The sequence below is a fragment of the Uloborus diversus genome, chromosome 9 (genome assembly GCF_026930045.1).
Source record: "Uloborus diversus isolate 005 chromosome 9, Udiv.v.3.1, whole genome shotgun sequence".
Taxonomy (NCBI): Eukaryota; Metazoa; Arthropoda; class Arachnida; order Araneae; family Uloboridae; genus Uloborus; species Uloborus diversus.
In genome coordinates, this window is record NC_072739.1 from 113,715,070 (window position 1) to 113,738,212 (window position 23,143).

Consider the following 23,143-nt stretch of genomic DNA (forward strand, 5'->3'; position numbering starts at 1 on the left):
TGAGGAGTGGGAATCATTTTCGTCTGATCCATTTATGGTGCTAAGATTGTAAGGTGTGGCGGAAATGTGTTCTTCGATTAGTGTGCTCTGAAAATGCATTTTTCTTTTACAAATTTTGTTTTAAATGGAGATGATAATTTATTAAGCTTATCTCAATTGAATGTTAGCTTTTAAAAATATTTTTCATTAAGACACAAGTTTAAATTTCCTTTGTGTGATTGACATCTGTCAGTGGTTTTATTTTCATATTGCATTTTATCGAATTGGAAAATGGAAGATATTTTTCACTGGTGTCGGGAAGGCAATGCCTTTCAAGTTCGTGTTTGGTTGGATGACACAGAGCACGATTTAAATGAAGGGTATGCGTTTGGAAACTTTCTTTTGTTTGATTTATCAATCAGTAATTATATTTTAAATGAACTGTCACTTGTCTTTCTTCTCCCTCTCTGAATATATGTGTAAAATAAATCATTTTTTACTGAAAATACATCATAAATTATTAAGGTTGACTCTTTTTGTGTGTTCATACTTACATATGATTGTTTGTTATCTTATCCCACAGCTGTGGGAAAGAAGGGTACCACTGCTTCACAAGGAGGGTGGACTTCTAATAAGACAACACATTGTACATTTTTTACTTGAAATTAGGAATTAACATGTGAGAATTACAAGAGAGAAAATAACGCCCAGAGCCAGACAACCAACCAAATCTAAAAGCGATCTATGAGGAATCCATTGGATAAAGAAAGTAGATATTACCAAATCCGCAGAGTATCCATGCTTTGTCTACATATCCACCAGAAGTCAGAAAGGTTGCACATTAAATGCATCCAAGAGAGGTCTGGATATTCAGATCTCTCTTGGATATGATAAGATCTCTAATTTTTATTATGGATTTGCCAGAGATATCCATGAGATATACGTTTTATGTCAATTACACGGGTTCGATAGCCATAGGAGATCCTAGCTATTTAGATAGTTTACAGATCTAGAATAGCTACGTTGTTTACTTTGTGCACTAAGCTTATAAGCAGAATACATCTGAATAAAAAATGCATCCTTTCAAAATTTAAATACTAAGTCACTAAAAACATAGGGATTATTAAAATTTGATATTTTCACTACTACTCATTTAACATATTTACGTAAGAAAAATTGACTGTGTGGTTAGCATTTTTGATATGAAAAATGCAACCTATATTTACTCGGATATTAAACGCTATAGGTTTAGTACACTTTATAGTAGTTCGATCAAAACATTAAAAGAAAAAAATTACATCTCTTTATTTGGCTGTAGTCAAATTTAAAATACACTTGTATTTTACTTTTTTTGATAAAATCAGAAACTGCTAACTCTAAGCAATAACCTCCTTACTGCAATTTTATAGATTTCATAAACCTTATGTCATAATTTGTATTTGATTACATCTTTTAAATTATACTTGATAATTTAAAGTAGCTTTGCTAATAACGAATATGAAAATATCCCCCCTTCCTCCAAAAAAAGGATTCATTCAGCTAGTTTTTTTTTTTTTTTTTTGCAACCAATTTGAAATTTTACAAATTTTTTAAATAGACAAATATGAAAATATTTATTCAGTTTTATATCTCTTAAAAGATGTCGAATTACAAATCTGAAAACTAAACATCAATAAAATTTTGACATTCAAGTTATACCATAAAATGTTTTTATTGACTAACAAAGGTGCCGATTGGGGCTTATAAGTGGGGGGGGGGGCAAAAAATCCTCCCCTCCCGCCCGAATTGCCAGCATTGTTGACTAACATTTTAAAAAATGCACACAAACAAAATATGATTGCATGAAGAATTGACAGGGACAAAACTCCTGTGTTTGCTTTCCTTAATGAGCAATCATGGATTGCTTATTGTTTTCACTTTACTATTTTGAACAAGGCTGAGAAATCAGACGGTAATGACAGACTCCAACTCCGGGAGTTTTAGAGCCTTCGACTCCCCTTTACCCCAAAAGGGGTAAATTTTTCCCACTCTTTGAATTTTAAATCTACAACTCCAGAGTCTGACTCCTTTACCCCAAAATCAATCCGAATCCACAGCTAAGCTTTTAATTCCCAATCAGAGGGCCATTATCCAATCTGTCAATCTACCTATTCTTTATTGTTGATTCATTTCTTATATGCTGTTCTATTTTACCAGAGATGACCATGGGTTTAGTCCATTACACTGGGCTGCTATGGAAGGAAGAGCCAATATAGTGGACATGCTTATAATGAGAGGAGCAAGAATAAATGCAACTAATATGGGAGACGATACTGCTCTACATTTAGCTGCTGCCCATGGACACAGAGATGTCGTTCACATGGTTTGCATAAATATTATTAATATCTCCTAAAACAATTTACGGGAAATTTTTGTCGTTAAATGTGTGCAATATTTTTGGTATTGAAAGTTGTGACTAAAAGCATATGGTATTCTTCAGTGCTGAAACATTTACTATAGCCAAAAAAAATTGTTGATCATTGATGAAAAGTGAGACAAAAAGTATAGAATGGCCCATTGTATTGTTAAAATATTACATAATAGTTTCCTCATTCTGTCTTGCTAAACAAAGTCGTAACTGTACCTTTTATGGAAATTCAGTTATCATCAGTTGTTGTTTTTTTATAATATATTTTACCTGCATACAATGTTTTATAGTCATTTGTGGGTAGTTTTTTTTTTCTTTTGATGTTTGAAAAAGTGGAATTTGAGTCAAATATCGAGGTGTAAAACTTTGAAAACCAGTTTCTCTTTTTAAACTTGCCGATACGACTTTTGTGTTAAGCACAACAGTATTGTATTATCACAATGTTTATTAATCGCTCAATGATATTAGGATCTCCTCTATGTTTCATGTTTGAAGGAACCTTTTATGATTACTGGTTATTGTCAGAAGTCTCAAAATGTTTTCTTTGCTGAAAAAAGGGTTCCTTCAAACCAAATCCGTGTTAGCAATCCATGTTTTTGTGTCTTTAGTTTTGTGTTTTATTGTTTCTATGCAGCATTTTACTTTGCATGCCGTTAAAGGTTCCTAATTTTCTCGTAAAATCCAGTGTGTATTTTTTTCTAAACATTCAGTAATTGTTTGTATATAGTGTAATGTATGATTATATTTTTGCTAGAAATTTTATTTACATGAAACTTGCCATTTGTGCTGGACCATTTTTGCTATTATATACAAATAAAAATGTTTAAATTGCACAAATAGCAGTTAGAATAGCACATACATATTTCAGAATTACAAGGAACTCCTTTAATAAAATAGAAATTAATTGTATGAAATTTATTTGTTTGAAAATGCTTTTTTTTTAGTTACTAAGAAACAAAGCTGACATTAATGCTGTGAATGAACATGGTAACGCTCCTCTTCATTATGCTTGCTTCTGGGGATATCAGGCAATAGCAGAAGTGAGTGTAATTTTTCTCTGATTAATTATATTTTTTGATAGGGGCTTTTATTTAGGCTAAGTACTTATTTATTTTGCATTACCTTTTATTAGTCAGAAACTATGATTTAAAAATGCTAAGTTGATAAAATATGACTCACATTAATTGGCAAAAAATCTACAGTAGAGGGCACTTAATGTGATCACGGTTAATGTTATCACTCTCTTAATGTTATCAGAATTATGAAGTCTCGGAACTCTTGTAGATTAACACATGTCAAAAAAGTCGGATATTGTTATCACTTTTTCATGAACTTTCAATTTTTTTCCCCTTTTTTTCTCTTCAATCCACAGAAATACAAAGACAAACCCTGTCAAGACTAACTTTCTGTTGGGCATTTTGCGGTTTCAAATAGCAATGCAAACTTTTTATAGAAAAGTTACAACAGGAAGTTTGTTCTTAGTGACCACAGACTCCTCCTAAGACTCCCTTTTGTTTGCACATGCAAAAATTCAGTTGTTGGACATGTTGCTGGTGGTGAGCTCCTCCCGCTAAGAGAGAATTAATGTAACTTCCAGTGAATAAAGTTCTCTTCTTATCAGTGAAGCATAAGAATATTTCTTCCTGTCCAGTTACCCTTAAAACTTTGCTTTAAATGGTCAAAAATGTTAGTAATGGAGAAAAAACGCAATGATCCAACTGTCAAAGAAATAACTGCCTTTTTATAGCGCTTTGACTAGGAAACCCTGATGAGTCAAAGAAATGCTGCCGTACAGTTAAAAATGTCTCAGCCATTATTTTGTAAAATACTAAAAAATCGTTACGAGATTGAAAATAAAGCAAAGCTAAATAAAAGTTTAAATAACAAGCAAAACTGCTGAAAAAGAGGGTGAAGTTGAATCAGCTTTGAAACTGGGATTTACAAATGTCAGAGAAAGGAAATGCGAGTAAAGGGTCCATGAATCTGGCAAAAAGCAGAAGATCTTGCCTTTAAAAATGGGCAAAAAAAGACTTTGTAGCATCAGACGGATGGTTTAATCGATAGAAAAAAACTCTTTCCTTTCTGCTAATTTAGTAATTTATCAGTGAAACCTGTGTAGGTTGACCACTTGCAGTGCACTACTTCAGTCGTCAACTTACAAAGGTTGATTTATATGATAAGGACGAATTCTGTACCTGAAAAAAGCGATCAACATAGACAGGTGGTCAACTTCACAGGTTTTACTGCAATTCAAAACTGCGTTTAATTGAGTCATTGCCAGTTAAATTTGCAGTTGTAAAAATGAATACTTCTTAATCGAAAAAAATCAAGTTGTTGTGTCCTGGATTCTTTTCTTTTGTTGTTATCAATTGGTTATTGTTATCAAATTGTATGTGTCCCAAAGTGATCACATTAAGCAGTGCCTACTGTATCAGAAATATAAATAAGCATTTAGAAAAACTGTAGGTACGAGATAAGAAACTAAACATGATCTGATCTCAGGATTAGATTAATGTTTTCATGTTTCCAACATTTAAGTTTTATCAATATTTTTACTGAAATATTATGTTTGATTGTAATTGAAATTTCCTTTTCTATTATTTATCTAGGATTTAATAAACAATGGAGCTATTGTAACAATATGCAATAAATATGGTGAGACACCACTGGAGAAAGCCAAGGGTGCATTGGCTCAAAAATTACTAGGTAGTTTTCAATTTTTTCATTTGAGGAAACTTGTTTTAAACTATTATTACCAATAGTGTAAAATATATATTTATTTTCTACATGATTTGTTTATTGCTACATGAACAAATAGTTTTGTCAAAAAAGTGTATATAAAACTTAATTATATCTAACATGAATTGACATCTGTATTTTTAATATTCCACTGTAAAATGTAAAATCAAATATCGAAAGGCACAAATTTGCGGATAAGTGTTATAGAAATATTCTGAATTTTTTAACATTCGAAAAGATCCTTGTAAACCAAAACACTTACAATACACTCCCGATTATCCACGAAATTGGGTGGCACAAGTATCATTGATAACCCAAAATAAGGTTTAAAATGAGTGGTAAAGCAGGTAAAAATTGAGGCAGTGAGAAGCAAAGGGACGTAAGTGGGCATTTTCAAGTTTTGAGTGAAATGCATTTAAAAATAACATCCTAGGTAGGCTTTCATTAAATTCTTTTTGAAATCATGCTGTATAGCAGCAACTACCAGGGCTACTAGTTCCATCTCTTGCACAAAGACAGAAGAAAGGTTCTCCTACTGGTTATCTCCAAATCTTTAATTTTGCCACTTACATCCCTTTGCTTCTCACTGCCTCAATTGTCTTTTGATTGAAAATGATTGCATTGTTATTAAACACGAAATAGTGAAAATAGGTGCGGTATTAGAAATTATTTCTAGTGTATGCAATGGTTTTAAAAGATCAGCAACGACTGCATACATTTAAACTACAGCTAAAACTATAACCCTGTGCATAAAAAAATCACGCAAAAACTAAAAAGAATTGCTCATTATTGAAAACGGATTACACATAAAGCATGCAAACAGATTACAGTGAATTCTGTGTAAGTTGATCACTTGCAGTGCACTTATACTTTAGTACTGAACTTGTAGAGGTTGAATTATATGATATAGATCTACTTCTGTGCCTGAAAATAGTGGTCAACTTACAAGGGTGGTCAACTTTGCAGGTTTTAATGTAACTGCAACAGATGAAGCTATTTTACACCAAAAAGACAGGGGAGAGGAAGGGAATTTTTTCAAGACTTGACCAGTCTTTTGTTTATACACATAAGTAGCGTATCTTTCAGTAAGTGCGAAAGATCTAAAAATCAGTAAGTAGTGTAGATTTGAGCAGTAGCTAGTGTAGATCAAAAAATCTGGTTTCAATTTTGGTGAACTTTGAAGGTTTGATGTCATTGGGGGGGGAGGGGGATGAAGAAAAAAAATGGAGAATGTCTAAAAATAGACTTTGCACTTATTAAGTTAAAATCTGCATTTATTTACTTTCAGTTAATCATCGCAGACTTATCTTCTTTTTTTTTAATGTGTAAGCCCACAGATAATTGGGTAATTTTACTTTTACTTTTTGTCACAAATTTCTCATCCACTGGTAATGTTTTAAAAAAACTATTTCATGTTACTGGAGTTTCAGTATGTTTTGTAAAATTGCTATTTTTATGAGTGACTAATAATTTGATACTATTATTTGTCAAGTATCTGAAAATAGCTAAAATGTTTCTTGTTTTCATTTTCAAGCAGAAACATTTATGTTCAGTTTTCAAGTAGTTCCTTACAACATCTCAAGTACCAGTAAATCTTAGATTGCTTGATTTAATTGATATCAACCACCAAAAATGAAAACTTTTTGTGTAAACAAGAATGCTTCAATTTTTATGATAACATACAATTTGCATATACTTTTTTTTTTTTTTTTTTTTTTTTTGACATATGATTGATATGCTTTATAAAAAGTATTAAGTTATTGCAAAAAAAGTTATTGCAAAATAAAAACTAGAATCAATTTTTACAATTTTGGTATGTTACTGATTTTTGATTTGAAATGCTTTAGTAGTAGTTTCATAAAGGCTTGACGTTCAGTTTTCTTTGGCCGAGTTTCTATTGCTTTTATTTCACAACTATCTTACCAAATTTCTTTAATATTACTACTTCACCATTTTCAGTTGTTTTACTGCTCCAGCCACACAAAACATGAAAAATATTCAAAAGCTGCTGCCTTACTATTTTCATTTTCCCTTCAAATTGTGTATTCTTTTTTTGCCTCAGATTTCCTCAATTTAACTTTTGAAGTTTATTCTGATATCTTTTAAAAATATCCAATTTTCCTGTAATGTCATTCTAAATCCCCTAGATCTTTCCCTGATCCATTGGCTGCAAAATGAGTTTTGCTGCTCAATCTAACTTTCAGCAAGAAAGAACTAATCCTTCCCCCATCTTAAGAAAAACTGCTCTAAAAGCTCTAAATGAGGTTTTAATTAGTGAGAGCATTCAGAAAAAAAAGGAATAAATAAAGAATTGCTTAGAAATAATTTTAAGTTAAGAGTTGAATTTACTCTATTGCAATTCCTGAAGTTCCTTGTTTTTTATTACATGTATCTAAAATTACAGCATTAATATTTTTCACACTATTTATGCTTTTAGAGTTTGTTATTTTATTATTTCTCTTTTCACTTCAGAGTTGGCTGTTCAACTGGGTCAAGACACAAAGAAAATTCCTTACAAAGATCAAAGTTGGCTGGGAACAAAAACAAGATCGCGTGAGTGCTATAACTAATTGTTTCACTTCTGCCGCATAATGCTTGAAAATGTCCAATGTTTGATTTATTTCTTTAAAGGTGATGCTACATTATCACGTCATTCTGGGATCAACATGAAAGAAATCAGTTTTCAATTTAAGTTGGCAGTCTCACCTTCTGGAGAAGTATGAAATATGTTGATGTTTTTCATTAATTATTTATTTTTTTATTGTTACTATCAATATTTCAAACAAGTTTCAAACTTTAAGAGGGAATATCCCCCACTAGTTTGTATTTTTAAGGTGAACAGCTAAATTTAAAGGAGGATCTCAAGATTTTCATACTTATTTAAAAATTTGTTTACTTTATTACCGCAATGCATCTACAAAAAAAAGGGGGGGGAGGTAGCATTAAAAGCATACATGCTGAAATGCAAATTACTTGCTTTCTGAAGATAGTATAGCTGCCTTATTTGGCATTAGTTTGGTTTTTTTTTCAGGAAAACTGTTGCAGGAAAGGGTTTTAGACTCATGAAAGAATTGTGCACTCTGTTCAGCATTGGCTCTGTGAGAATCTTGCTAACTATCAGCAAAATGGCACTGAATTTAACATCTAATTTTTTTGTGCAAAATTAGTCATCAACGTGGGGACAAAAAGAAATTGGTGGTATATTGCCAAAAAGTTGCAAATTTGGACGTAACTTTTGCATTGGTACGTTTTCTGTGGGGTTTTCTTTTTTTTTTTTTTTTTTTTTTTTTGAAACTTGCCGTACATTATTTTCTTTACACTACAATAGCAAAGTTTTTGATGCAAGTGATTTAAGAAGTGACCTGTTAGTAAAAAAAATGTGACATATCCAAAAACATGATATACTGAGATAATAAAACATAATAATCTATCTAGTAATGTACAGAAAAGTTAGATAAATAGAAAACATCTTCTATTTGTTTATTGAAGGGAGAAGTGAGGAACTTTTCCTGAGAAATATAACATGAACGATGTAGTGGCACAGCAAAAAGGGTTTTGTGGGTGACCCCACCACCCCAGAGGCCTTGGTTTTGACACTGTTATCAACCCTAATACAGCAATTCATACATGTAATAAGGAGTTTTCAACAAATACAAAACTTCAGAAGGTAATTCTGATTGCACTAGTGGACGATGTAATGAAATGCAATAAACCAGAGGGTACTGTATTGACATTTTCAAGTCCTCCGTCTCTTTTTTTTCTTCTGCTGCTGAATTTTATTGTTATTTGTAAATAAATAACAAACCTTATACTCTCACAAATAGTTAAGTGTTGGTACCTCATTAGTCTAGCAAACAACAAATGTTTAAATAAATAGCAATGAAATGTATCACTATTGTTTTATGTTTTAAATTAATTGCTAACTTTAAATTTTGTTTACATCAAATTTAATTCCACTACATTTTTCATCTGCAGACTTGGAGAGGCCTTTGGCAAGGAAATGATATAGTTGCTAAAATCCTGAAGCTGAGGGAAGCTCCACCAAGGGTCACCAGAGATTTCAATGATGAATATCCTCGTTTAAGAATTTTTTCACACCCAAATGTCTTACCTGTCATAGGATGTTGCGCTACTCCTCCAAGTCATATTATAATCAATCAATATATGCCATTTGGATCTCTTTATACAGTTCTTCATGAAGGAACTGGTATGAAATTATTAAGTTTACTTGTTTGCTATTCACTGTTGTATTTCCATATGGGCTGTAAACCTGGGCATCTAGGTTAGGAGACAAAAAACTAGATATTCAATTACTTCAGCCTCCAAAAGAGAAAATATTTGCAGTAATATCATTTAAAAAAAATTAACTCTTCTTTATTTTTCACCTATATATTTTTTTTTCCTCTTATACTTTTTATGCACCATAATTTCTTGTGCAATATCCATGGATTATCTTTTAAAAATTACTTAGGTGCAGATTATACACTGCCACAGATTATATGTGCTTTTCTTTCTGCAATGCCAACATATTGAACCTCAATTTACAGTGGGATTCACCAATAAAGACTACTTTGTTGCCTCTAGGGCTGTTTATTTTACGTAGCTTTCATTCTCCTTTCACGCGATTCAGGCCACGTAAAATAAACAACTCTAGAGACAAAAAAGGAGTTTTCCTTTGCACTAGACTAGGTCATTTGACTCTTTAGATAGGCTAAGCAATTAGCCTATTATAATCATAATTTCAAGAAGAAATCTTTGTTTTTTAGAATAATTTTGATTATAACATAAAAATTATTGCTTTTTCATGTTAATTTAGTTGCTCAAGTTGTATATTAAATCAAAATAAACATGTTTTGCCATTGTGTTATCCATAGATTATACTTTTCTTTTTCTGCAGGCCGATTTTAGGACATGCAGATTATATGCCACTGTGGATAGTATGTAGGAAAATATAGCTTTAATTATAATGACAATAAAAATGTCACTTTAAATAAAGTGTAGTAGCATGTAGTTTTTTTTTTTTTTTTTTTTTTTTTATTTTTTTTAGTTGACTTTATTAATACTTCTAATTATATAACTTTTACAGGGCCATCCAAAGGGGGGGGCAGCAGGGCAATCGGCTCGGGCGTGAAAAATGAGGGGGTGCCATAAGGCACCCCTTATTTTATGTAACATATTTTATTGGGTATAATACGCAGATTATCTGTTTATAAAATGCAAAGTTAATGAAGTGCGAATTATTCGCTGCCGCGCATTATCTGTGATAATTTTTCTCAACACTAATGCATTGAACCTCAATATTTACAGTAGGATTTACCGATAGAGACCTGCACAAGATTCACCATTTGCTCCTTTGTCTTGACTCTTTGTTTTTCAAGTAATTAGCGTACTATAATCACGATTTCAAGAAGAAATACTTTTCTATAATATATACTATTCTTTTCCATAATTTTCTGATCATGTTGAATCATCCATTGTTGCATTCTACAAAAGTATTTACCTTATATTTCTTGTTTGGTATGCTCATTAAAACTATCTCATTTTATCAGATGCATTTATTTATTATAATTATTTTAGATTATGTTTCTGATTAATAATTTTGATTATGCCTTCAAATTAATTACTTTTTCACATTTTTAGTTTCTTTACACAATTATTATGTTAAATCCAAACTTTATTTTTTTTAATCGGATTATACGTCGCCACGGATTATACAAAGCTTTTTTTTTTCTTCAGGCCGATTTTAGGACCTGCAGTTAGGAGGCTATACGTGGATAATACGCAGGAAAACAAATAGATGCACAGTCAAATAACACACAGACAAAATAGAGAATCATTGGGACGATTCTGAACTTTTTCCTACTGCACGAAAATATTTCTATCCCCCCAGTCTCCAAAACACTAGTTTCCTTTGTATCATTGAAGTAGATACAAATTCTGAGAATATAACTGCTTAGAATCAAACAAAATGTACTTCTGCTTTGTCTACCAAATTTCTTGGAATTCTTGCCCTGCATGCAGTGACACAACCAGAAAAAAGGTTTAGGGCTGGGCGGGGGCACATTGAAAAAAAAAAAGAAAATTTTTGATCTGCTAGGAAAGGGAGTCCGGTCAGAATTTAAAACTTTTAGTTTTAAAATCAGATTTTTAGAGTATCTTTGCAGATGCTACGGGAACAAAAAATTTTGGGGACTCAGTAGAAATTTCTAGAAATTGAAGCCTTAAAAACGCAGTTATATGCCATGTTAATTGTCGTTAGGGAAAACAATGGAGCTCAGGTACTGTCTCTGATTGATTTTTGGAAAAAAAAAGATTGAAATCAATTCCTCCTCCCCATTGTAAGTTTTGAAATTGAAGTTTCAAAAATTCAATTTTAGACAAACTTTGAAGATTTTATGGGAAGGAGGATCTGGAGCCCTTCCCTTTAAAATTTTACAAAATTATGATCCAAGAAACTTAAGTAATGTTCAATATTCAGGGACTATACTTAAATGTTTTGTTAGTATTGTTTTAAAAACCCATTGCTTGTGATATCAAAGAAAGGCAGTATGGGGACCAAGGGTGCCCATATGGGGGGCAAGGGGGCTTAAGCCCCCCCCCCCTTAGAATTTAGAACTTTCTTGCTTTCAGTACTTTTTTCTTTGCAAAAATGTAAAAACATTTCTGCTCCAGCCGTAAATGAATAAGTTATTTAAAAATGTCAAATTTTAATAACTCTAATCTGCACTGAAATCAGTTTGGGGGGAGAGGAATATCCTGCTAAACCATGGGGGAAATATCTGAGCCTCCCCTTACAATTTTGCATGTGGGTGCCCTTGATGGAGACCCTCGCCTGAATATTTTCTGAAACTCAAGTCTTGAAAATGCAATTGTAAGTCCATATTTTGTAATACTAGGGCCAGCAATTTCTCAAAATTAAAGCTCCAAAATGGCAATTCTAAGCCGTTTTTGAGTATTGGGGGGGGGGGGGGGGTCTTCTCAAGCGTAAAAAAATTTGATGCAAAAAAAGACATCTTTTTTTTTTAACATATATGAAAGCTGATACAAGTAAAACCAAAAAATTCTAAAATGAAGCATTAAATGAGTGCAGATCAAAATTTAATTTTGATATAATTTGCTTCTCGACAAAAACATTTTCTTTTTATAATCAACAAATTATCTATTTGTGTTACTTAGTTTGATCAATGTGAGTTACTAATTCAGTTTTAACTGTTTGTTTTTTATGTTTTAGGTAAGAGTTTACAAGATAAATATGTGGATTTTTTAACATTTTCATTTTTCAAAAAGTTTTTTGGAGTATTAATGTACAATAAATATTCAAAACAGATTCTTTGGCTGTGTTTTAATTTGTTTTATCCATAGGCTCTCTGATTGTTTTGTTCATTAAGAATAAAAAAATGCAAGTATAATGCATTCATGCATATGATGCACTGGTGTTGTAACTAACTTCATTTTTCTGTGTGTAGGGTGGGGGGGGGACCAGGAAACTTTCGCCCGGGCGCCATCAGCTCTTGGGACAGCCCTGAACTTGTACACACTTATTTTCCTTGAAAACTATATTTTTCTTGTGCAACTCTTTTAATGTGTGTTTTATATTTTTAGGAATAGTTGTGGACACCGGCAAAGCTTTAAAATTTGCTATTGACATTTGTAGAGGAATGGCGTTTTTGCATACACTTGATCCACTGATTCCCCGCCTTTATTTAAGCAGCAAACATGTTATGGTGAGATATATTTTTTGATCACATATTCCATATTGTTGAAATTATTACTTTTTTGTTCTGTTCCATAATTTTCTGATTATGTTGAATCATCCATTCTTGCATTCTACAAAAGTATTTTATCTTATATTTCTTGTTTGGAATGTTCATTAAAACTATCTCATTTTATCAGATGCATTTGTTCTGTATTTGCAATTCTGTGTTTGTAATTTTTTGACTTTGTCACTCATAAATCTGCTTAACCTTAAGAAATCAATATCAAATTGATGCTAATGTGTCAAAACTACTTAATTGTGAGCTCCATAGAATAGTCTTTAAACATTTTCATGCCCCAACCTCTCTTTTTCACATTTTACCACCTGCACTGGCAATAAAATCAAATTTGCATACCAAAAGTCAACTGCCATTGAGTTGATCAGCATTTATATGTTTCTGCCACTAGACAGTTAAAGTTTGAAAATCTTACCATTTTAGAATCTTTTTATATGTAATTTTCTTATTATTCTTGTATTAATACTATGGAATCCCTCCATTTCTTCTATCCATACTATTCGATACTCATCCAACTTGTTCAAGTAAAAGTGGACTTGCCATTTGTACGCTTCTCCATGGTTCAGACAGTGAAACTTATAGGGTTTTGTTAAGGCTACGGAAATGAGCCAACAATTAAAGAACTCTGAGAATTGAGCAGGGATTAGCAAAATGAAGTGGTTGCAAAACTTTCTTCAGATGAACAAAAAAGTAGTAAGCAAAGTAGGGCAGGAAGCATCACAACACTGCTGTTGTCAACAGGATCATCTACTCATTCAAGAGCAATGTTACTGACCATTTTTGAAAAATTCCGAAGAATCCTCAAACATTTTTAGAGAAGGAATCCCAAAATTCATCTGGTGCAAAAAGACATAAAAGAAATAAACGCCCGAAAGAGAGAAAACACCTGAATGTTACCTGATATTTTTATGGTTGGCAAATTCCCTTCCAGACAGTAATATCAACATCCTTCACTCTAATTTCCACATGCTTCGAATTCCATCAACTCACCTTATACAAGCATAGTATAATTAAGATTTTATTTATATATTTCATGTACAGTGCTCCCCACCCAGATTCTCCTCTGCCTCTGCACAACATTAAATGACTTGTTTTCAACAAACTGAAAAATGATTTCTTCATATAGTATTGCGTATTGCGTAAAAAGTTGGGAGTAAAAAGTTAAGTTCCCTGCGCAATAAAAGTAATAAAATCCATAATTCATTGCCTCGGTCTGTTGGAGTGGCTTGTTTTCGTGTAATCACTGGACATGACTAATAGCAAAAACATCTGCATAGAATTGGAGTAAAAGATTCGCCCTGTTGTCCTCTGTGTCGCCAGGGTGAAATGGATTGTGATCGTCTCTGAAACTGCCCCATTATTTTTTTAAGTTTTTAAATGACAACTCTAAGGATGCTAAATTTTATTCACATTATTGTTCACCTTCTTCTTCTTACTTGGCTGCTCATTGATTAATGGCAGAAATGCCACAGACGCTTGTAGGATAAAAGGATATATATACAGTATTGTGCATAGTGTTTATTGTTTTCCATATGTTTAAATAAACACTCATCTGTGATCTGGAATCCAAATTACAATATATCTTATTTGAAAAAATGATTCTCCATACGTAGAAATCACCTTTCAAACAAGGTGTGCGCTAATAGACAGGTTCCGCTCTTTACTTGTTTTCAACAGCTCTATTGCGTTTTCTAGTTTTTCATTTCCAATGCTATGTCATTGGTATTTCTTGTAGCAATATGATCGTCAACTGTCATATATACTGCTATACACAAGGCCAGATTAAGGCATGGGCACATGGGGCACGGGCCCAGGTCACCAACATTTCGGGGGTCCCAAATGTGTAGCTAAAGTTTTTTTAAAATGAAGCAAAACCAAATTGCACCATAGCAAAAGCAAATATTAAGTCTAGAAAAACAATTCTATATAAAATTATAACCTCTTTCCGAAAGCTCAAAGTCACTACAAGCCTTATATTATATTTTATTACATTTTAATTGTTATGTAAGAGATATTTTTAATATTTATTTTCTATTGCTTACCAGGAAGTTCAGAAACGTCTCTTATTATAATATTTTTGCAATTTATAATGAACTGTAAAACATTACCATACTTAGTGTTGCTGCAATAAACACTTAGGTCTCAAAATATTTCATAAATACAGTCAACGTTCCTTATAACGACCTCTTTCGTCCAAACAGAATTGGTTGATATATAATGAGAGGTCGATATATCGCAAGTGTACAAGATATTGTTTATTTTTTAGACTTTTAAAAAATACTAGAACATCTTTTGTAAGTCATACTTTATTCTAAAACAGAATGTAAAGACTAACAAAATGGTAAATAATTGCAGATACAAAATAAGTAATACTGAAATTAATTTAAATTAGCTTTAAAGCAATATATTTAGCAGCGAAATACCCTGAAAATAACCAACAGAAATCAGTGTTAGTTTATTCAGTAAGTTACTGCCCTATAGCCATGGCTAAGGCAGAAATACATGCAATACGTTGCCAGCTCAGCCAGCAGTCCTGGGCTGGAATTGACTGAGCTGGCAGTGTATTTCAAGTGTTAGTTTAGTTTATAGTTTTTTCATTTTAACAAAATGTTGATTTTGCTGGAATTTTTTTTTTTTTTAATATTGTTTTCTATCTTGAGTATTTAAATATTGTAGTAGCTTTCCACTTTTTTGACTTTTTTATAAAAAAATTTCCAAAATGTCTTACTGTTTTTGAACGTTTTCAACAATTGTTTGACTCTTTCATCATCAAAAAAAAATTTTCAGATAAAATACTTTTTCTTCAGAAACATGAAATTGTTTTTAAACATTTTTCAAATACATAGTCTTGAAAATTACAATGAAGTTGAAACTTAATTTTGGACGCTATATTTAAATGAAAGATTCCGTTTGGACATTAAAATAACATTACATCTATGGAACAGCAAACAGGACTTAATGCATTGGTCGTGTTTTAACGGAAGGGTCACAGTGACAGGAAGTCATTCTAAAGGGCGTTTACTGTATCTACCATAAGGTAGGGGGATGAATGAGGTTGTGAGCACTAAATAAAGTTTGTGCCCAGTATCCTCAAAAGTGTTAGTCAGGCCCTGGGCTATACATCTAAGACAAAATTCTAAATTGTTTAAATTAGTTTGTTTTGAACATGGATGTTTTCTTTCTATGCATTGTTTCTCTACATTAAATGTTATATATTTATGTATTTGGTTTAGATTGATGATGATCTCACTGCGAGGGTAAATATGGCTGATGCAAAGTTCTCTTTCCAAGAAAAAGGGAAAATGTATAGCCCGGCATGGATGTCACCTGAAGGTAATTGTGCAGTACCTTTATTAAATACCTCAATGTTTACTTCATTGTAAATTCTGAGCTTTACTGAAGTACTAATATAGTGTTGAAAACCAAAGGTTTTTTTCATTTGTTTTTCTTTCTCTTGTTTTTATTATGCCTTTCATGAATTCAAATATATGTTTTAAATGTGAAATATTGCTCCAGATAAAATAAGGAAGAGGAAATATTTGAGTTGCAGATGATTTTAACATTAGAGTTAGAGTTGACGTTTTTTATAAAAAAAATTTGATTTTTTTCTATTTATTTAATTTTTATAGAATAAAAACTAAATAATTACATTATAATTTTTTGTCCATTAAATAATCTGAAATATTGTGTAAATAATGATTATCTCTGCAAAAGAAAAGATTGCCAAATAGTTTTCATTTTTCTTTATAGTTTAATTATTATTATTAATGTTGTTGCTTCCAATTTGTTTTAAAGGAAAAAGATTTAAATTTTAGGTAATTTGCAAATTTACTGAAATTTAAGTAAGCAATTTTCAAAAATTTGGATCAAGTTTTGGGGGAAAACTTGATGTCTGAATTTGACATAAAAATTTTACAATATGAGAGTGCACAAAATGTTTAAATAGTTATATATTGCCAACTTCTCTGCTTCTGAAAAAAACATGATCTCCTTAAAACATAAAACTTGGAAGTGAGGCTCTCCTTCACTTAAAAATTTTTAATTTTACTCCTGCTTTTGTAATGTTTTTCATGAGTGTCATCTTGGTTACTTGAAGGGGTAGTTTTATTGGGTTCATGTACGGAAAAGTCTTATGTCTAAAACCCTTTTAACTAATAGTTTTCTATTCAAAATTATTATTATTTTAATCAGTCAAGTTATTCTATACTAAAATTTCTGCATTTATCCTTTTTGAAATATTCTCCCACTGCATTTAAGAAATGCCTTGCTTTTATTTATTGATCTTCAAATTTGTATGTACTTACTATCAGTTCATATGGCTTGTTAAATGCATTAACTGAAATTTCAAGGCTAAAACAGATTTAACAATTATCAAAAGTAACCTTTGGCAACACCCCCCATTATACTAAATACCTATTGCATTTGCCTCAAAAAGTGAACTTCCATTAACGCTCGCATTGGCTTCTGGTATGGAGGACAGTGCTACCTAACAACAATCAAACGATAGCATTGCTATGGGGATGGATCCAAATAATTTAAATATTCCCCTCCTGAATATTCATATATGATAATTTTTAATGCAGCGCTAACCAGCGGCCATCCAACAAAGGCATTGCTATGGCAATGGATCCAAAATATTCAAATCAAATTGTTTATTGGTTAATTTCTGAATTTAAATTTTGGAATTGAACAATTGTTAATTTCTTCACTATTAATTTCCAATACCCTTGATAGATGGCAGTGACCTCCATACCAACATTTACTGGTCCTAGTTCCCTCGTTTTGGGTTCTTTTTTGCTGTATGTAAAAAGCAAGAAAGCAGTAGACATTTAGTATTACGGCGGCGTTGCCTCCATGTAATAAATTTCGGGTTAAATTCATTTCCTGCCAGAAATGAATTTAAAATGAAAATACAGCTGAGAGAAATAGTCAAAACTACATCAAGCCTAAAATAGATCCAACAGTTACATAGACCTTCTGACACATACAGAGTTTATATATTTAATGGCTTAATTTGTTTGCTTGGTGGATTTTTGATTTTTTAAATTTTTTATTTAAAAACTTAACATTAAATTTTAATATTCAAAAATATTGATTTTGGCAATGTTTGAAGAACAAATAAGAACTTTTTGGTTGAAAATTCGTTTGAGTGAATTCGTGATACACATGTAATGAAAAAGTGCCACCTTGATCACTCTTCTCCGGGCTTTTGTTAGCTTTCTTAATCTACATACAAAAGTACTTATCTTTTGCTGAAATTTATCCTTTCACCTTAACCCATTAATGCCGGTTTCGAAAAAAACAAACTGTGATAATTTTATTAGCATTTATTTATTTTATGTCTAGTAAGTGCATTATATACAAATTTAATTTTTCCCGTTAAATTTTCTATTTTTAATTTTATGGTAGATTTTTCTGCCAACCGGCGTTTGTATGGTGTGAGCACATTTTGTTTGCAAATTTTACATTTATTGTTTGATTGCAATAATTGCATTGACTACCACTTATAATTATTTATAATTGTAGAATATTACTTACACTTACATAAAAGAGTTTTCTAATTACAATTTCATTTATTTCAAAAGAAAAAAGAAATGTGTTCATTTTGTAAAATAAAATTTTATGAAATATGAACTTGAAAAAATCGATACTAAAAATGTAGTAAAATTTCGAATTGAATATATTTTTAACCGAATATTTATGCATCACAATCTTCTCGGAATGAATAGCGAATCTTCTTTTCAAAAAGTCTGGAACATTCCCCATTCTTTTACAGCACTTTGCAGAAATTGCCCCCCCCCCCCCCCCCCCCCCCAAAAAAAAAGTGACCTCCACATTTTTTTTTTTTGCAACAATTTCTATACCGTATTCTTCTACGGATCAAAAAGGTCTATCCGACAGATGCACTTGCTATGTGTTTCAATAACTACGATATTGGAATAATAAAATTATTTTTCTCAAAAGCATCTCATTTACTGCTTCATTCACATCATGTCCTGAATACTTTATTGCTTGTAATTGCTACTGCAGTACTGCCGTTCCATTTTACAGCATCATCTTTATTGCAGCATTACCACATGCTGTTCTTGGTTGATTGTGTGTGTATTTCTTCATTTCATTTCTTGAACCCAATGGAACATACATTTGTATACTCTTTCAATGTATAAGTTGAAAGAATATCATTTAGCACAGGAATAAAAGTAAAAAATTGCCCATAATGGCATGCATTTCCTCTGGTACTTAGGTTCTTATTATTTTTCCATACTATACCAATATACTATACAAATACTATACCAATACTAATATTTTATGCTATACCAATTCGTCTAGGCGACGCAATATGGTACCGAAAAAAATAAAAGTCCGTATTACGAGAATAACACCCACAGCTTATATTCAAATCTAATCGAATTTCCTCTTATCAGCTTTTTGCGGCCATGACGTCCATAATAAATTAACAACACTACTAAAATACTTAAAAAATCTTTTAAAAATATCACTTATTTGTACAAATTTTAGATTAAAAACTTCATTTGCCCAAAGCAAGACAGTGACTACATATTCGCCGGTTGGTACAATTTTCTACCATTGAAAGTAAAAGAGAATTCATAACACAAAACAAAGATAAAAACAACGTTTTAAAAGTATATCTGAATCAAATACACTGTTACAATTATGGTACAATTTTTAAACCTTTTTGAAATTACTAAAATACCTGCAAAACTTGCATTTTACTTTTTGACGGAAGACGAATGCTTTTGTAGTTATGATTTATTCAAGTTTTAAGCCTACTGTTGCGACCGTTGTTAACAAAGATACAGTAAACATATTTTTTCCCCTTTTTGTGATTATTTACTATGTAAAATGTACAGCTATTGGTGAGATAGCATCATGTGAGGACGAATTATAATTTTTTTCCCGGTTGGTATATTTTTGTACCAACCGGCATGAATGGGTTAATACAACATAACGTTTATGTATTGCAATGCATTAAGAATTCAGGCTTTAAAAGTTTTTTTTTTTTTTATTCTATTTCATTTTTTATTAAAACTCTTGCAATATTTGCTTAACTAGCCCTTCAAAAGAAGCAAGAAGACATCAATGTTAAAGCTGCTGACATGTGGAGTTATGCTATATTGTTGTGGGAACTAGCAACCAGAGAAGTTCCATTTTCTGATCAATCTCCTATGGAAATTGGAATGAAGGTAAAACTTATTTGTACAATTTTCATAAATTTCTGATATTATTTTGTATGAATTTTTCTTTTATGTTTTAGTTTAAAACAGGATATTTGAATAAATTTGAGACATTGAAAACATTAAAAGAACCGTCATCATAATCGCAAATTCTGATCCGAAAATTATGCTTGTTGTGAAGGAGCTCCAGAATAAACTTTGAACTTTCTAGAACTGTTCTAAGAAAAAAGCTAAAGGTAGTGAAGATAACTCTTTTAAAAGGTGTAATACCTATATTTTATGAGAAAATTATTATACATACCGTTTTAGATCATTTTAACACATTTAGTTACGAATCTGGGCGTTTGGGTAGAAGATAGTCCGTAATTTAGGATTGTTGAGTTGATTGAGTTCAAAGTAAATGCAGCATCTCTCAAGATTGAAATGCTTCGCTTTTTTTACTTCCTTTTACAAAAAAGGAAGTATTGTATTCGCGAAAAAAATTTCACTCAAAAATCGCCCTTAATTTCCATTTTGCTCACCCCCAAATGAATGTTGAGTTTTTTTTTTTCGATTCGACCACATGCGGAAAAGTGCCTAAGAATGTATAGACACGCGAAATATCCATTTTGACCATCACCGAGGTAATTACAACGACTTTTCTCGTGACGTCTGTATGTATGTGCGTATGTATCTCGCATAACTCAAAAATGGTATGTCCTAGAAAGTTGAAATTTGGTACATAGACTCGTAGTGGGGTCTAGTTGTGCACCTCCTATTTTGGTTGCATTCGGGTGTTTCTAAAGGGGTCTTTTGCACCTTTTTGGGGGGAAATCATTGTTAATTTCGATGCAAACTCAAGTGGTGTTATAATTTGGCGGTCACTTGGCGATATATCGCCAGTCTTTTGGTTGCCAAGTTTTGTCGCCAACTTGGCGAAAAATTTGGCGATTTTTTTTTTTTTTTTTTAAATCTGCTTTCAATGTGGCCATTGCTAGTGATATTTAAAGAGTTAGAGAGAGAATCCCATTAAAATTGCAATAATAGGGAAATAGCATTAAATTGGTGTAAAAGGAAGTCATGTGATGCACACATCAGCTCGTTTTTTTTTACTTTTCTTTATGAGAGAGAAAATAGTCTTTCGCTATTTGTAAGCTCTTTAATGCAATATTGAAAGAAGGCAGTCTGTGTTTCCACTTCTTATTGTTCATCTTTATTGGCGAACAAAAAATCCATAAGGTCGGCTACGAATGGAACAGTAGCATTTCTGTTTTTATTAATTAACTACTTTTCTGGGCAATTAATGATATATTAGAAAATAAACCTTTTGCATAATTTTTTTCTTTGTTTTAAATTTAGATTGCTCTTGAAGGGTTGAGAATTACCATTCCACCTGGAATTTCTCAACATATGTCAAGATTAATAAGGATTTGCATGAATGAAGATCCTGGAAAAAGACCAACATTTGATCTTATTTTACCAATTCTAGAAAAAATGAAGCAGTGATTTAATGCAAATTTTAATACATCATCTAGTTTCTCTAACATTAAGAACTTGAAGTTTTGCAATTTTTGAATCTCTAACAGAAAAAAAATTCTAAAACATTGAGTGATTGAAAAGCTCAGTATGTATTCAAGATATATGGTTGCCTGTAACTTCAACATGTCCATCTCCAATAAGAGTATGAGACCTTTAAAGAAGGCAGGATGCAACTCATTGACTTGACAAACTGTTTAATTACTTTAGATGCTTTATTAAATCATTTCTTCTTTTTTTATTGTGTCAAAATGTTTGGCAGAAATATTTTGGTGACTATTACATGAAGGGTAAAATACAGGGGAGAAGCCCCGTCAGTCAGTTTTTTTTCAAAGAAACTGAATAATTGTGCCATTAAGTGGTTGTTGAAGTATACTTTTCAAATTGTCTATCATCTTTGTGCAAAACCTTTTACGTCAGCTGAAATATTTCTTTGAAAATATGTGGTGCTGGGGGGAAATCCCATCAGTCAAACGTTGAAATACGTTTTTCCTCAAAATTAGGTTTTTTTGACTGACAGTATTTGCCCCCGTTCCTTTTCGTACATCATCGCTTAAGAGCAACAGTAGGATATCTTAGTGTTATTCCTGGGATTAGATGTCTCAGTGTTGCTCTGAGGCGACGATATAATGTGTTTAATTGTGAGTCTAGATTATGTTTGGTTGTGTTTTTAAGTTATTTTTTTGAAGTAAAAGGTACACTTGAATGTACCTAAAAGTTGTTTCACGGACGGTTTGAAAAAAAAATATTTGTATTTGTTTTTAGAGACTAATCATTAACTTTTTGACATATTTTTCTAAAGCATTGTATATTGATGTGAAATATATATTTATTTTTGTTTAACATATTAGAAATCCATCCAGAAGCTAAATGAATTGATGATACAATTGTGTTGTATTTTATTGTACTAAAACATCATATTTTTCAGTCATACTTATATTTGTAATTTGGAGAAATAAAATGTCTTACATATTTTTATATTGTATATCATTTATTTTAATAATAATTTCACTGCTTTTAAAATGCTGTGAAACTGTTTTATACACATTGCAAAGTATACTTATCCATATTTGCCAAATAACAACAAATTCAAGACTTGTCTCTCTTATCTGGATCAGTCAAAACATATTTTATTTTCATAATCTGCATAACTGTTTTGTTTCATTCAAATCATTGTAAAATTTTTACTTTCAACTTGCTCAAAAAATACAGGTTGGAAAAAAAAATTAATATATATTTTTTTTTTAAAGGATGGGTTAAGAAATTTTTTTACACATTGTTATTAGTTAAAATGCAAATGAATCAAAAGAAATCAAATGTCTTTGATTTTCCTTGCAACTCCAATCATATGCAATTTTAGAAAGCCGACACTCCCTCCAAAAAGCCCCCATGCCTACCACTAAATGTGATTTTTTGGATGGATCCCTAGAGACAGAATTTTTGATACCGTCCAGATGCCAAGCAAGCCATAATCCAGCTCACCCAGAGGTATTGATTTGAAATGGGAACTTGAAGTATTTTGTTGTCACGACAGA

The 23,143-nt window shown here is 31.6% G+C and overlaps 1 protein-coding gene across 1 annotated transcript; it reads left to right on the forward strand.

The window, feature by feature from the left end:
- Positions 1-5: 5 nt before the first annotated feature.
- Positions 6-22,088, forward strand: LOC129230085 (integrin-linked protein kinase-like). Its single transcript, XM_054864476.1, has 11 exons — positions 6-359; positions 2,176-2,341; positions 3,331-3,426; positions 4,996-5,092; positions 7,598-7,678; positions 7,757-7,842; positions 9,101-9,332; positions 12,728-12,849; positions 16,131-16,230; positions 19,972-20,102; positions 21,432-22,088. The coding sequence occupies exons 1-11, from the start codon at positions 271-273 to the stop codon at positions 21,576-21,578; spliced, it is 1,347 nt and encodes a 448-aa protein (XP_054720451.1). The 5' UTR covers positions 6-270; the 3' UTR covers positions 21,579-22,088.
- The last annotated feature ends 1,055 nt before the right edge of the window (positions 22,089-23,143 follow it).